Source organism: Athene noctua, chromosome Z, assembly GCF_965140245.1.
Source record: "Athene noctua chromosome Z, bAthNoc1.hap1.1, whole genome shotgun sequence".
Lineage (NCBI taxonomy): Eukaryota > Metazoa > Chordata > Aves > Strigiformes > Strigidae > Athene > Athene noctua.
Genome location: NC_134077.1, coordinates 58,414,742 through 58,428,464, shown reverse-complemented (window position 1 = coordinate 58,428,464; position 13,723 = coordinate 58,414,742). Strand labels below are relative to the sequence as shown.

At 36.3% G+C, this 13,723-nt stretch overlaps 1 protein-coding gene across 7 annotated transcripts in view; it reads left to right on the top strand.

Annotated features, from left to right (window-relative positions):
• PTAR1 (protein prenyltransferase alpha subunit repeat containing 1) overlaps window positions 1–10,865 on the top strand; it is a 53,136-nt gene extending 42,271 nt beyond the window's left edge. For 2 of the 7 annotated variants that reach the window (XM_074931507.1, XM_074931506.1), the window contains 2 exons: window positions 86–409; window positions 10,731–10,865. In XM_074931507.1, the coding sequence (XP_074787608.1) occupies window positions 86–409; window positions 10,731–10,842 (436 nt within the window). In that variant the 3' untranslated portion in view covers window positions 10,843–10,865. Of the gene's footprint in view, window positions 1–85; window positions 9,248–10,730 lie in introns of those variants that run through there. The other 5 variants (XM_074931509.1, XM_074931511.1, XM_074931508.1 and 2 more) reach the window with 4 other exon arrangements.
• The last annotated feature ends 2,858 nt before the right edge of the window (window positions 10,866–13,723 follow it).

Here is a 13,723-nt window from a genome sequence, read left to right as displayed (position 1 = left end):
AATGAACTGGAGCAGTTCAGTATCAACAGCAGATTATTTTCAATGTGTGACTTTGGTTTTTCTGTTGTTTTTTTTTCCTCTGAAGGAGGTGTGTGTTCTACCTTCAGTACCACCTAAGCCACAAACTTCCTCTTCTGAGTACAGTGGTATCATCTGTGGACAGCAGTGATGAAACTCTGAGTAATTCCCACCACAGTCCTGCGACAAGTCACATGGCACAAGCTATGGATGTTGATGGTTTGAATGAATCCGGCAGTAAACAAGGTTATACCCAAGAAACAAAACGCCTGAAGCGTGCTCCTATGCAGGACTCTCTTGGTCCAGAAATGGAATACCGGTTCATTGATAAAGTATTATCAACTTGCAGGGATGCTGACCAAACCAGGTTTGCTACTGCTTATAGGAAATGGTTAGTTACTTTTTTAGGTCAGTGAAGGAAGGGTTTAAAGCCTTCAGGGTTCTTCTAGTGCAATATTATCTTTTCAGACACAAATGCATGTCTTGGTTGCAAGTGTTAGCTAACCATGTGTTTCTCACTCTTTTAATGGTCTGTCCTAAAGTTCAGAGTAGAAGTTTGTCACTATTTATTAAAGAACTGGCATAACCCTTTTATTAATCAAATGCAGTTTATTCTTCAATCTTTTTAAGAAATCACTCTGTGTCAGCTTCCTGCCATGTCATTTTCTTAACTTTTACATTAAGCTGGACTCTGAATCACTTGGCTTTGGAAAGAAAAAAAAATCTGAAATGTTTTTGAAACAGAGTATCTGGAAAAAACATAGGAGGATCTGTCAGTATCAGCTAAACCTGTTTCTAGGCTGTTCTTTATTATAGTGGTGTCTTGCTAATACCTTTTTGAATTCAGACTATATTTGGTGAGTGCTGTTAGTTTTGTATTGGCAATCATTGATAGAACACCAGACTGCAGTGTTTCTTTCTCAAGGCTTCAGTAACAGTGTGGGAGCCATGCCTTCTACTGTTGTAACTGGGGTTTTGTTTATTAGTTGTCACATGTGTTTGATAGGAAAGTCTATGAAGTTGTAATCCTGAAAAGCAGATACAGGAAAATAGTTCAAACACACGTTCACATTCACAGTCAGAGCTATATTTAGAAATACTTTCCTTAGACTACTTTATCTTAATTTCCTACTCAGTATTTATTTATTTATTTTATTTCAACAATCCAGAATTAATGACACTTGATACACATTTCTGAATGTATTACGTACACTACAGAATCTCAGCCTGCTAAATCATACACTGGTAACTTTACTTAAGCAAGACCATGCAAGTCCAGTAGACGATGGAGTAAAAAGTAATTCTTCTGAGTGGTCATTGAGACTATACAATTCAAAAAAAGGCAGCAGGAAGGAGCTATCTCTTTGCTTTTGTTCTTCCGAAGAGCTTCAGTCTTTGTTGTTTTTTTTCCTTTTGACTCTTCCTTAAGAGCACTTTTCCAACCATACATCTCTGTTTACATAACTGTAAAATTTAAGGGAATTTGAAACACGTTTCTGTTTCATTTCTAGTGAAATTAAACATGAATAGTTTATATTGTAATTTCCTTAGAACTTGTCTATATAAGGGATTTTTTTACACTAATGGAATTGTGCTGGTCCAAAGACCCAGGGGAGATACATTGTACAACTGCAGAAGTTCGTACAATGGCAACATCACCTCTTTTCCAAACAGACTGAGGGGATTAGATTTTCACTGAGGGGATTAGATTTTCAAGCTAGAGTCTTTGCCAAAATTACTGTGTATTTCTCTTGCCCAAAGTGCCTCCTAACTATGATAAGTTTCAAGCTGCTGTTTCTGTTGGGCAGAGAAAGCAACAATGAGGGAGGAAAAAAGCCCAGGTAGTTGCCTCAAAAGGTATTATTTGGAAAGAAAAAAGACACTTGAAAGATGCAGAATTTCAAAAGTTCTGAATAATTTGATGGATGGGGATTACTCTTGCATTTCAAACTGAAAATAGACCATCTCTAGTCTAAGAGATATGTTCATAACTCATTTCAGGCACAGAGTAGCTAATGAAGACATTTCTAAAAGCACTCTCTTCTGTTTACAGTACCTAGATGAGAAGCATCTCCATGTCAAAGCTTTGTTTCAGTGGGCATCCACACCTGCCTCTCTATAGCTAGGGACATGCTACATGGCCATTTGTGTTGAGGTGCTCTCGGATGCTGTCTTGCTTGATAGTTTTAGCTGCAGAAGAGTATAATCGATGTGTGAAGGACGTGTGAGAAGCCCTTGAGAGGATAATTTTGTCAGTAGATGTCTGTGGTCACTGACAGATGGGTAGGTTCAGGTACAAACCAGAGTCTGACTTAATTTGAGCAAGAATTTTACCCATCCCAGAAGACCTGATGGATTCTGAATATGAAAGATATATTAAAGCATGTGTGGTAGCCTGGGTCAGCTTGGTTAGCAGTATCTCATTAATGGCTAATATGAACGTGGAAAGCATGAAGTCAACTGGCAATGTATTAAGGACCATGTTCTTGGTTCTAGATTACTTAGTAACATAGTTGAGTGTTCTCTTTACCTTGGCAAAAATTACCTGTTCAGAGAAAAATGTTAGTGGCAGGAGCAGACTGAGAAGTAGGAGCATGATAAGAAATACTTCTTGAACTGTGGGAAGGAAGTGATGCTCTCTTCTTGCACTGGAGTGATTGGGTTTTTTTAGAGAAAAAGATTTATATTAGGATCTGACTTGAAACCCATTATATATTTCTTCCAGAAAATATAGGAGGGAATATATTTTTTTCTTCCAAAAAAATCTGGAGTCTTAGTTGGCTTTCTTAAAGCTATGTCATGGAAGTACTGTGCTATTAAATTTGACAATCTTACCATCCTAAACACTGAAGATCAAACAGCTGCCCTCATATACATGTGTTCAGTTCCTATTCATGTCAGCACAAGTTATGCATGCTTGTAGGAAGACAAGATTTGGTCCTGTGTAACTGAACAGAGTTGCATTATGTTTTCATACTTGGAAAATATTCTGACATTTCTGATTAGAGATGGTGCTGATACTTTTATTACTTTTACAAAATGCTGATGGCTGAAGTATGACTCTTAAGTGTGGGTTTTTAAAATCTACACCTGATGGAAATACTTGCCCCCTCTTTTTTTTTTTTTTAAATCCAGTGAGAATAGTTGCATTTAGAAACCAGACTCTGCCACACAAAAAAATAAACAATTAAAGTGAAATTGAAACAAGTCATATCTTCCCCTTTGAGAGAAATGCAAGCCATAAGCTGTCAAAATTGAGCTTTAATTTTTTCACATTAACAATATAAATCATATGAAAGAAGAAAATATGTAATTAAAAGCTGTCAGTGTCCTGAAGCCTCTTATATAAAATGATTGAAGAGATACTTCCAACAGATTGCATTAAGCTTACAACTGTGTGATGTTCTGGAACTATGATCTTTGGAACATATTTGTTGAATCATTCGGTATTACTGCGGAGTCCCATTAGGACATTGCTTGAAAAAAGGGGGCTTCAGGCCATTGGTAGTTGACATGCATAAAGGTTACTGAGTACAGCTACTTTAAGTAATGTATTTTAGTTATTTTGTGTTTCAGAGGTCAGAGAATTATAATATAGTCAGTGAACATTCTTGCAGATAAAATGTTGAACAGAAGCTGCAGAATAAAAGGCACTCACTCCCTGATCCTTCAGTATAAAATCAAACTTTGTACATCTGTAAACATCTTTATATAAAGTTCAGCATCTTTACGGATTTTGTCTTCTGCTCTGGTATGTGTGATTTGAGTTGATAAAAATTCTTTCTGTTCACTGGATTAGTCTTTGTAGAAATTTCGTTGTGCTAGGAACAAATGTAATTTGAAACTACAGAAATTAGAAAAGAAGGAATCACACTTTAAGGGGTTGCAATTTCTGCTGCTAAATACATTAACTGTTATTACATTTATCTTGTCTGTACAGTCACTGGAGCAACACATGCAGCGTTAAAGATAGCTACAATTACAAATATGTATAAAGTTGTTATTGGAACGCATTGCTATAGCTGCTCTGATTAATGTTTGTAAGTCTACAGTTGTCTGCATATTAGTCTTTTGTTGATTACTTACATATTCTTTATACCAGAAAATCCTTCTGTCACTTAAATAGGGGGAAATTTGTTGGTTTATACTGTTTGATCAGTTACCTTATATAGAACTTGTTTTAAGACAAATAAACAAAGCAGTAATATAATGAGAAATCTTAGATGCTGTCTTACAATCAAAATTGTTGGTATTTCAAGTTTTGACTCAGTGCTACTTAATTAGAATGTGTAGCTAGTATTTATGGACAGGAGTGAGTTTTTTCCTAAGTAGATAATTAGTGATTTTTTTTAAAACAATACTGTATAATATTCATGACCAGAAATTAAGGGTTTTGGAAAGGCTTCTCCGCGTAGCCAGATTCAACAAGCATGCTTTTTAAGAATAACATAATACAATGAACAAAATGTGACTACCAGATAATAATTTAAGTGATGAGCCTTCAGAGACTTGATGATTGAACTTTTGGACAAGGTTGTTTGCTTAGTTTTGTTTTGCCTTCTGGAAGGGAAGAATGTTCCTTAGTTTTTCAGTAGGAATTGAACTACTGCACTTACAGTGAAGTGAAATGTAGATGTGGCTTTTAAATGCATGTTTGTCCTATACTCATTTGATGATGAGATCTTAACACCTTACTGTTTTATTCATGACAGATACAAAGGAAAGAGGGTAACGCACCTTTTTTCAAATGCACTTAACATTCAGGTTAGTTTAAAGGAAGTTCAGTGTCCCTGTCTTAAGATAACTTTCCTTCTTTTTTTTTTTTCCTCTCTGTGCTCAGAGGCATGTTTCTTTCCCAACATCGTTGCTGTTCTTTCAACCAGCAAAGAAAAATGTAGCAAAGGTTGATGAGGTGGCCTCATTTCATGTTTAGATAACCCTGACTACCTCCCAAACAGTTCTCTGATTGATGTCCTTAAGTGGAGTTAATCAGGCTGATTTTTCAGAACCTTGTGCTAGGCCTACATCCTCTTTGAGAGGTGAAAAGCAAGAGCTTTATCTATGAAGCCATCTAGTTTCCCCGGGAGAATTTAAAGGAGAAAATTTTTAAAAAATTAAATCTTGTAGTTAAAGTTGGGAAAAATAGAATTAGCATAAACTTTAATTAGTCTTTTCCTCAGAAGCAGCAATGTGCTGCTGAAAAATGGAGAAAATATGTGCTTTCAAGAAATTCCATGTAGACAGTTTATGCTTTTAAATTATAGACCTGATACTTTCTAGTGGCTTTTATTTAGGGTGTAATGTTACTTCTCAGGGCATAATCAATTGTAGTGAAATAGCATACATTTTTACAGTTTATAATTACTGATTTAAAGAAAAAAAACTTAAATGCTAAACATGTAATAACTGGCTTCTACTTTTTTTTTTGTCTAGCATAGTGTTTTATATCTACCCACAAGCTAATACTGTACCTAATGAATCACAGTAGACCTTACTATCTCATCTGCATCATACTGTTATTCTGTATCTTAAATTTCTATTGCCGTCTTACAGGAAGCTCCTGACAGTTGCTGGGTTTCTTCTCGGAGTTCCTTAGTACTATTCAGTAGGATATTTAGTATCTCACAAAGATGTGTGCTCTAATGACAGGGAAGCTTTTTACAGTATCTGTGTTGATGCACTATGTATCTTAGATTTTTCTTTTTTAAAAACCGAACTTTTGTGAGGAGTCTGAATATGAGAATTGCAAAGACTTTTAGTTTTTGATAGCTGGCAGACACTTAATGTACAATACAACTATTCTGAAGAGCAGAACTCTTAACTAAAATCTGGTTTATTAGGCATATTTATCTGCACCATCTGGAACCTGCTGTTAATCCTACTGTATAGATGGAGGTGGAGAGAACCCACAGTGAGTTGCATATTTTATTCACAGGACACTCTCTGAACAGAATATAATTATGGTGAACAAAGAGTTTTTCTTGGATGAGGTATTCCTATACGTTCATTGTTGAATAAAGTTATGAAATTGGATTGTCGTTAATACAGTAAGATTTCCTGAATGGCTGCATAGGATGAGTAGATAAATAGGGTTTTTTAAGAGTGTTACCTGTTATTGAAAAATCACATAAATGATATAAGGTACCAGAACTTGTCTTTACAAGACACAGTATTTTTATACCTACTGTGTTCATTCCCAATTGTTCCAGTTTTTCTTATTTAGAACTGGGTAGTCATCTTGAAGAATGTGCTTGGAAATGTCATCTTTAATTTAATATAATAGAAATAGTAGGTGTCTTAAATGGTTTTAAGTAGCATCAAGATCCAAGTAGTGACAGCACTATAGTATTTGTGAGTCATGAAACACTAATTTTGTAACAGTCATGTCCATTGAAGTACTATTCTATGTAGGGCAGAATGTTTATTTTATCAAGATATGTGAAAAAATATTTCATTCTCACAGCTTTCATATTAGGGGGAAATACAGTTGGTTTTAAACATAATATTTTGCAATATTTTTTCTATGAGAAATTCTCCGACACAGTTGTGACCATTGTAAATTTTATGTAGATTTCCAATGCCGATAAATTAGATAAATGGTGAATTTTGTAGCAGAAAGGCTAAAATAATGACAGGACAGTGAGATACTGAAAAGTAATCTGATAAATGACCGGTGTTGTACAGGATAGTGAATGTAAAGCATCGTTTGCTTTTCACTGGTCCTTTAACTGGTCTAAGATTAATTCCTTTCAGAGGGGGATTGTCTTTTTTTTGGTCATCAGTAGAGAGATTATCAGTGAATAAATTACCTGTATTTATTTTCCCACAGTAAGTGTACATGTATGTGTGGGTGGATGGTGGAATTCTATTTATGTAATGTCCTGTGCAAAAGGCAAAAACCTCCCATGCGTGGCTATTTTTATGACACTGGTGATCTGTGAACAGAACTCTTCCATGGGAGACCTGTTCTAAATCTCAATCTAGCAGAATCATTGCCAATGTCAAAAGTTTTTGCTGAAAGCAGTGAGATCTCTTGCTTCCCCTCTCTGGCTTTGTCTGCCTTACTTTGGTGATACTTGGGCAAATGTGTACTTACTCAAACCAAATTATTAGCGGTGGTGTTTATTCCAAGTGCTTGTAGGGAGTATTTGAGACAGTGAAAGAGTTTGTAAGGTCTTGCAAGCTGGGAGAATTGGGAAGTGCTCTACCAACATCCCACCTGGGGGGATACCTTTCAGGAATCATCCAGGAAAGAAGAGACATGCATATTGGATGAAGTGCTTTAGCATCACGGGATACTGGGAAAAGTATGTCAGTCAAAAACTAACAATTGAAATTGGTATTTGAATACAAACAACAAGTAGTCTTTTTGGTACTTTATTTTCAATATTTTTCTCATTATTTCTATAAAAATGAGTCACATTAAAAAATATTTTCAAAGTTACTCATAATTTTGAATGCCTTCTGATTTTGAATTTTCTGATTTGAAAGCTTTCCTTAAAGGGCTCAATTTTATCGGAAAATGCTAGCACCTTTCCTCTCTCTTCCTGGACAATGTGATTCATTTCAGATGTTCTGAAAATGTGCTAAAATGAGCACCTAAAGTCACAGGGCATTACTGAAAATATTGTCCATCATTTTAAATGCAAAACTTAAAAAAGCAAGAACATTTTTTGCTTGTACAGGGTGTTTTGTTTTGCGTTTTTTTCATTTTCTCTTCCTAGCCACTAGGACAGAAAGTAGAAAGATTATGTAAGGAAACCCTGAGTTGATATGTACAATATTGATTTACTTAATTTGGGGGTTCATTAAATCAGAAAGTTTAGTATGATCAAGTAATAAACCTTCCAGGGTCCTTGTACAGAAGTAATTTGCAGGATCTGGTCATTAGTTTGTTTCCAATCTGCATATTTGGTTTTTACATCTCTTAATGAGTGACAGAATTCCCACTGACTTCACTGATAGTAGGATCAGGCCATGAGCAGAGGGGATATCAGCCCTACATGGTAGCTTCGACATACTTAGTGTGATGGATTGTAAGTGACTTCTTTGTCTTCTGCAAATGGTCATATTTATGGCTTCAAGGAAGAAAGCAGTTAGGGTAGTGTATCTTCATTAGCACTGTGGTTGAGGGGAAACTAAGGTTGTGGAATATTACAGGTGTAAAAGAGCAGCTAGAGAGAAATATGTGTACCATGAGGTATCAATAGGTAAGAAAAATTACACACCCCCCAGCTCTCCCCCCCCCCCCCCCCGTTCATCCCCCCCCGTTCATCCCCCCCTCTTTTTTTCTTTTGTGGTGGAAAAAAAAAATCATACAATATACCTGTGTGCAACCAGGGTAATACATAAGTTTGGGAAGTATTGCATAACAATAGCATATAGGTCAATGACTGAGTTTTATGCAAGATATTTAGGAAGGAATGGTAAGCTTTTAAGTGCAGTGTCATAATTGATGCAATACTGAAGAGAGAAAGTCTTAATAAATGGTGAATGGCTTAAGTGTGGCTGTTCTCAAGCGTGCTATAATACATTTATAGTGCAACAATAAACTGCACGTTTGTCACTCTGTCATCTCACAAATGCTTATAACTAGGTAATAGCTAATTTCCTTTTTGAAAAGCATCTACCCAATGTTGATTTGTGATGTTTTACAATTATTTGTTCTTATCTAGTACTAGATAATTTTCTCCACACCTTTAATACATTTTCAGTGGAATCTAGCCAAGTACAGATATTCATGGTTATAAAATCTAGTTTTGAATCTAGTTTTGCTGTGAAGGGAAGTTGAAATTCCGTCATGTAAAACATTGTTTTCTGATGTCTAGTTAGAAACACAGGAGGGCATCCTAGCACTGCTTTCCAGTTGTGCACACTGAGTTTATCACAATTATTTTGTATTGCATGTTAATTAAGTTTTTACATATCCTAGTAGCACACAAAAAAGACACCCCTACAGTCCTAACTATTCTATGCAGATGTCTTCCAAAATTTACAGGTACAATTTTAGTGGTGGTTGTTGGTAAATAGATTTTTTTTTTTTTTTTTACTTATTTATCAGCAGACCTGTTTTTATATGTATTAGTGACAGAATGGACTAAGCACAGCTGTAAGTTATTGTATTTCTGTAGAAAATGGAAAATAGTGTAAAATTGTTTTTGTTAAATGTTGGCAGTTTTTAAATAAACTTCTCATATCCTAAAAAACCCTGTTTTCTGTGACAGTGTATTTACCCCAGACTCAAATGTCATTGTTTACCAAGAGATAGCCTTCCTAATTATTGCTAATCTCTTTTTGGTGATAAGCTTCTTTTAATAGGAACTGCATCTGTTGTGAATTTAGGTGATGGTAGCAGACTTATTTTTGGTCTATTTAAACATCGACAGTTAAGATTTTTCCAAATGCATTCCTACATCTTTTGTTCAAACTTAGTTTATGAAAGCATGGAGATGAACAACAGTTCTTCTATGTTAAGAAATTTCTTTTAGGCAATAGACAGCTGGCTGTACTGTCTAGAGTTGCAGAACTTGGACAGCTGCATGATGCTTGTGTTTCTGTAACTTCTTTAAGTTTCAGTATGTTGTTCAGTGACATGCCTTTTTTAAAATCTGAAATAGCTAAAATAGCTTATGCCAATCTCTCTAGGGTCCATAAAATTTCTGTGCTGTTGTAACTGAAGGGAAAACATTTCACAGTTCTTAAAAGCAGGTGACTGCCCTCTTATGGTCAAAAAATATACTTTGTTTGATTCATATTAAAGAGAGATACAATATAGAAGCATGGTACTTTGATCCTAGCTGGTGGCCTTTAGACCATAAATTTTGCTGTATAAATTTTATGAGACTACCTGAAGAAGAATTCTCAGGTGACCTGTAATCCAAACTGGATAAAAAGATACTTGAGGTATGCTCATAAACTTTCTGATTATGCAAATACATATGCATTAACACCTGGATCCCGTGTCCAGGTTTCAGATCTGCAGCTAATCTCCTCAAATAGAATTCTATTTCCTGTATAGTTTTTTGCTTTCATTTATCAAAAAATTGTTCATTGTTTATCAAAACTGAATTACATGTTAAGATGTCTTTCATAGACTTAAGTTAATGCTGCAGTAAATTTGCTGTCAGTCCTTGTGTATCAGGGCAATCAATAGCTCTCTAAAGAGCTTTCATTCCAGGCTGTTACCCAAATAATTCTAAGGTTTATACAATTTAAATGTTTAATAATTTATTATATTTATTTATTTATATAAAAGAATATTGAATTAATAACAGAATGTGTGGTTGGGCTTGGGTTTTTTTATCTAAGCAATGGCTACATTAGGATATTTAACAGTGTATGTAAAAATTCTTCAAATAAAGTTAGTTGTGTGTTTTAGATATTTTGCAGTACATGACTGGAATAGTAGGTCAAATAATTCTCGAGTTTACTTAAATGTTTCTTGGATTGTCTTGTCATCCTGGTATCTTGTTCATCAGATACACAAGCAGAGTAGTGAGCTAATAAGTAGTGAGCTATGAAAAGAAATGTGTCATTCTATTTTACTTGTATTCTGTAATATTTATTTGTTCTCTGGTATAGGGCTTCATATCTTCCACTATTGTCCAGTTCTAATAAATACAAATGTTCCCCAGCTACTGATAAGCATAAGAAGATCTCCAGAATTCTTCTGCTGGATGCCTTCTCAGTGGTGGCATTGTCTGGTTTTTCAGCAGTATGAAGCATCTGGCTGTTACCCTGCAGTCTGTTTGGGGTTGCTACACCTTTGAAAAGCAAGCCAGGGATTTACTGCTTTTTGGAACCAGACCCTTGAAGCACCTTTGAGAACTACTTTTCTGCAGTGTCTGGTAAAGAAGTAAAAGAAAGTGAAAATGTCATGTCAAGAAATAGCAGAAAGGGGTAAGTTGGTGGGGCACTGCCTGGAAAAAAAAAAAAAAAAGCACAACAGAAGCAGTTTTGTGGTTTGGCTAACTAAGTCTTACCATTACCTACGCGAGATGTATCTGACATTGACAAGCTGGGAAAGCAGTGTCTAAGGCAAGAAGGCAGCCTTTTGAGGGAAAGTGCATTTCAACATTTGAAGTGGAGCATTTGCAAGGGAATTCTTCTCTTTTACTGTGGGGACAGCTTTCTCTGTTTCTTTTGGGTATATTCTCAACTCGAACATGCCCTGTAGTATCAGTATTTCTTTTGCCAAAGTAACCTTTCCTAGTGGCTTACAGCTCGAAAGACAAGGTAGATAACAAAGATTTGTAGCTGCAGAACCCATGGGGTTTCAGAGGTCTTTCTTGCTTTCTCCATATAAGCTCACTTGTTTAAACAAAAATATTAATCTGCCTGGCAGCTCCATCTGATTGGGAAAAGTGACATCATTGAAAGTGCACTTAGTGGTTTCCATGGCAATTGATGATTACCAAGTGGAGTCAAATGGAAGGCAGGTAGAGAAAAGTAAGTCCAGCCGTTTACTGTCGTTATCCACCCTAAAACTAAAAGTATACATGTTTAATTAAACACATACAGGCACAAAGCAAAGTAAAACTATTAAGGCATCCCAGTTCTGTAGTGTCACTTCAGGTTAGCATACCTGTGTTATGCATGTTTAGCTGTATGGGAGATGACTGTTCTTAGCCAGGGAGATTTATGAAAGCTGCAAACAAATCAGTGGAGCCATGAAAATTTAGTAGCTACTAATACCCTGTTGACCTTCATTTCTTTCCCTGTTGGGGTGGCTTCACTACCAAAGGGCAGTATGGCTTCTTCTGAGGAAAAGGGAAATAGGAACCTTCCTCTTTGTGGTAACTGCTGTCTTTACACTATACTGCCTGGCCCCATTTTGCAGGTGACTGTCTCTTTTTGTACCCTTTGTTGTCTAGCACTGCTTTGTTCCTCCCCATCCCTGCTCCAGCACATTCCTGCATCAGTCTGCACAGCTCCACCGACCCCCTCAGGCATCTCGGATCCTCGGGTTTGCATCCTCATCAGTTGCGACTTTCCAACTTTGAGATGTGCCTGTGGTTTCTTAACAACCCATCAGTTAGTGTGACTGTTGAGGTCTGTTTCTTGCCTTTGTGTTAGTTTGTCTGTTGGATTTGTGTATCTGTGTGTTCTTGTTTATGGCTTACCCTTTTACTTATTGTCCCCTTTGGTACTGAAAAAGTCCTTGACCAGATACCCTTAAGGGAACAGAGGCTCTCTCCTTGCACAAACAAGTTTGCCTGTTTTCAGACAACTTGAAAACCTTGTTTTTTTCACCTCCCCAAATAACAGACATCCTCAAACCTGACACAGCAATTTTTTTTTGCGAGAGGAAAAAAAATCACTGGATAGGAACTGCATGAAATACATCATCCTGCAAATCTATTGGATGTTACATCTCATTTGTAGCTGCCATCTACCATCTGGTGATCAGTGTTTATGCATAGTCTCACATTAAGTTAAACTTTTCCAAATGGAAGGTATAAAAGGATCTTTCTATACTGAACATAACAGACATACCTGAACTTGATCTAAACAAGCAGGCTTTTACTTTGACAAGGAGGATGTTCCATTTTCATCATAGAGTGACACACTTAACATTTAGAAGTTAATTTATCTCTATGCTTCACCATCACCTTAAAAAATGTGTTATAACAGACTTTAGATACATTAATAGCTCTTATAATTTTAATGAATGCAAATATTAGCATAAACACAAATCTAGACAGACCACTGTTTTTCATTTAGTCTGTTCCTTCTGTGTTCTCAGAGAACGTGAAGACTCTCAATTTTCCACAAGGCTTTATTGTCAACTCATCATTAAACCCCACAACTATCCCTGACTACTACTGTGACAGCTTCTCTTGTGTTGTTACTGCTAACTCTTGTATATTTTGATTGCTTCATATTTCAATTAAATCTTTTACTTTTTCATTCTTATATTTGCTATCGAGGCTACCACCTCCATGATTTCCTCATTGATTTGGAGTAAGTTAGGCTGGGTTGGATTTTTGTTTTGTTTTTATGTGTATACTGAGCTTTGGACTTACATTGCATTCCTCTGATCAGCAAGGCCTAGGTATCACACATTACCATGGAACTGACATTTGGAAAGGGAATCACATACAATTAGTAGGTACTTTAAAATGAAAAAAAACCCCAACCAATTTTACTAGCACTTCTCTTCCAAACAGTGTTTAAAAGGAGCACTTCCAGTCCTGCCAGGCAGCGTGGTGAGGCCTAGGATGTAAACATTTTCAAGGTACTCAAACAACAGGTGTGATATAATGTATTATATTTTTTGCATGGGATAGCTACCCCTGCAACTTTTATGTGCTTCAAAGAAGAAAGGGTAAAAGATCACTCCTGATATTTGTCACAAGCTTCACCTTGAAAAAATAAGGCTTGCAGCATGTTCTGAAAGTCTCCACTTGCAAGTGATCTCCTGGATCCAGCAGATTGCAGGAGAGAGTTTGTGCCTCTGAGGATCCTTCACCAGGAGTATTGCTCTTGCTCTCTGTTGGACTCCTTGGGGGTACTAGTGGAAGTGCCTCAGCCGAGGTTCTTCCAACTTGCCAAAGTCCAATCCCAAAGCTATCATGAAGGATACCAGTGTCAAGCCGTTAACTCGAAACCTGAAATTGCAGGCAGAAGGCTATGGGTTAAAAAAATGGAGCTGAGCCTAATTCTAGCCTGGTTTTGCCAAGCGGTTGGGCTTATGGCATCACAT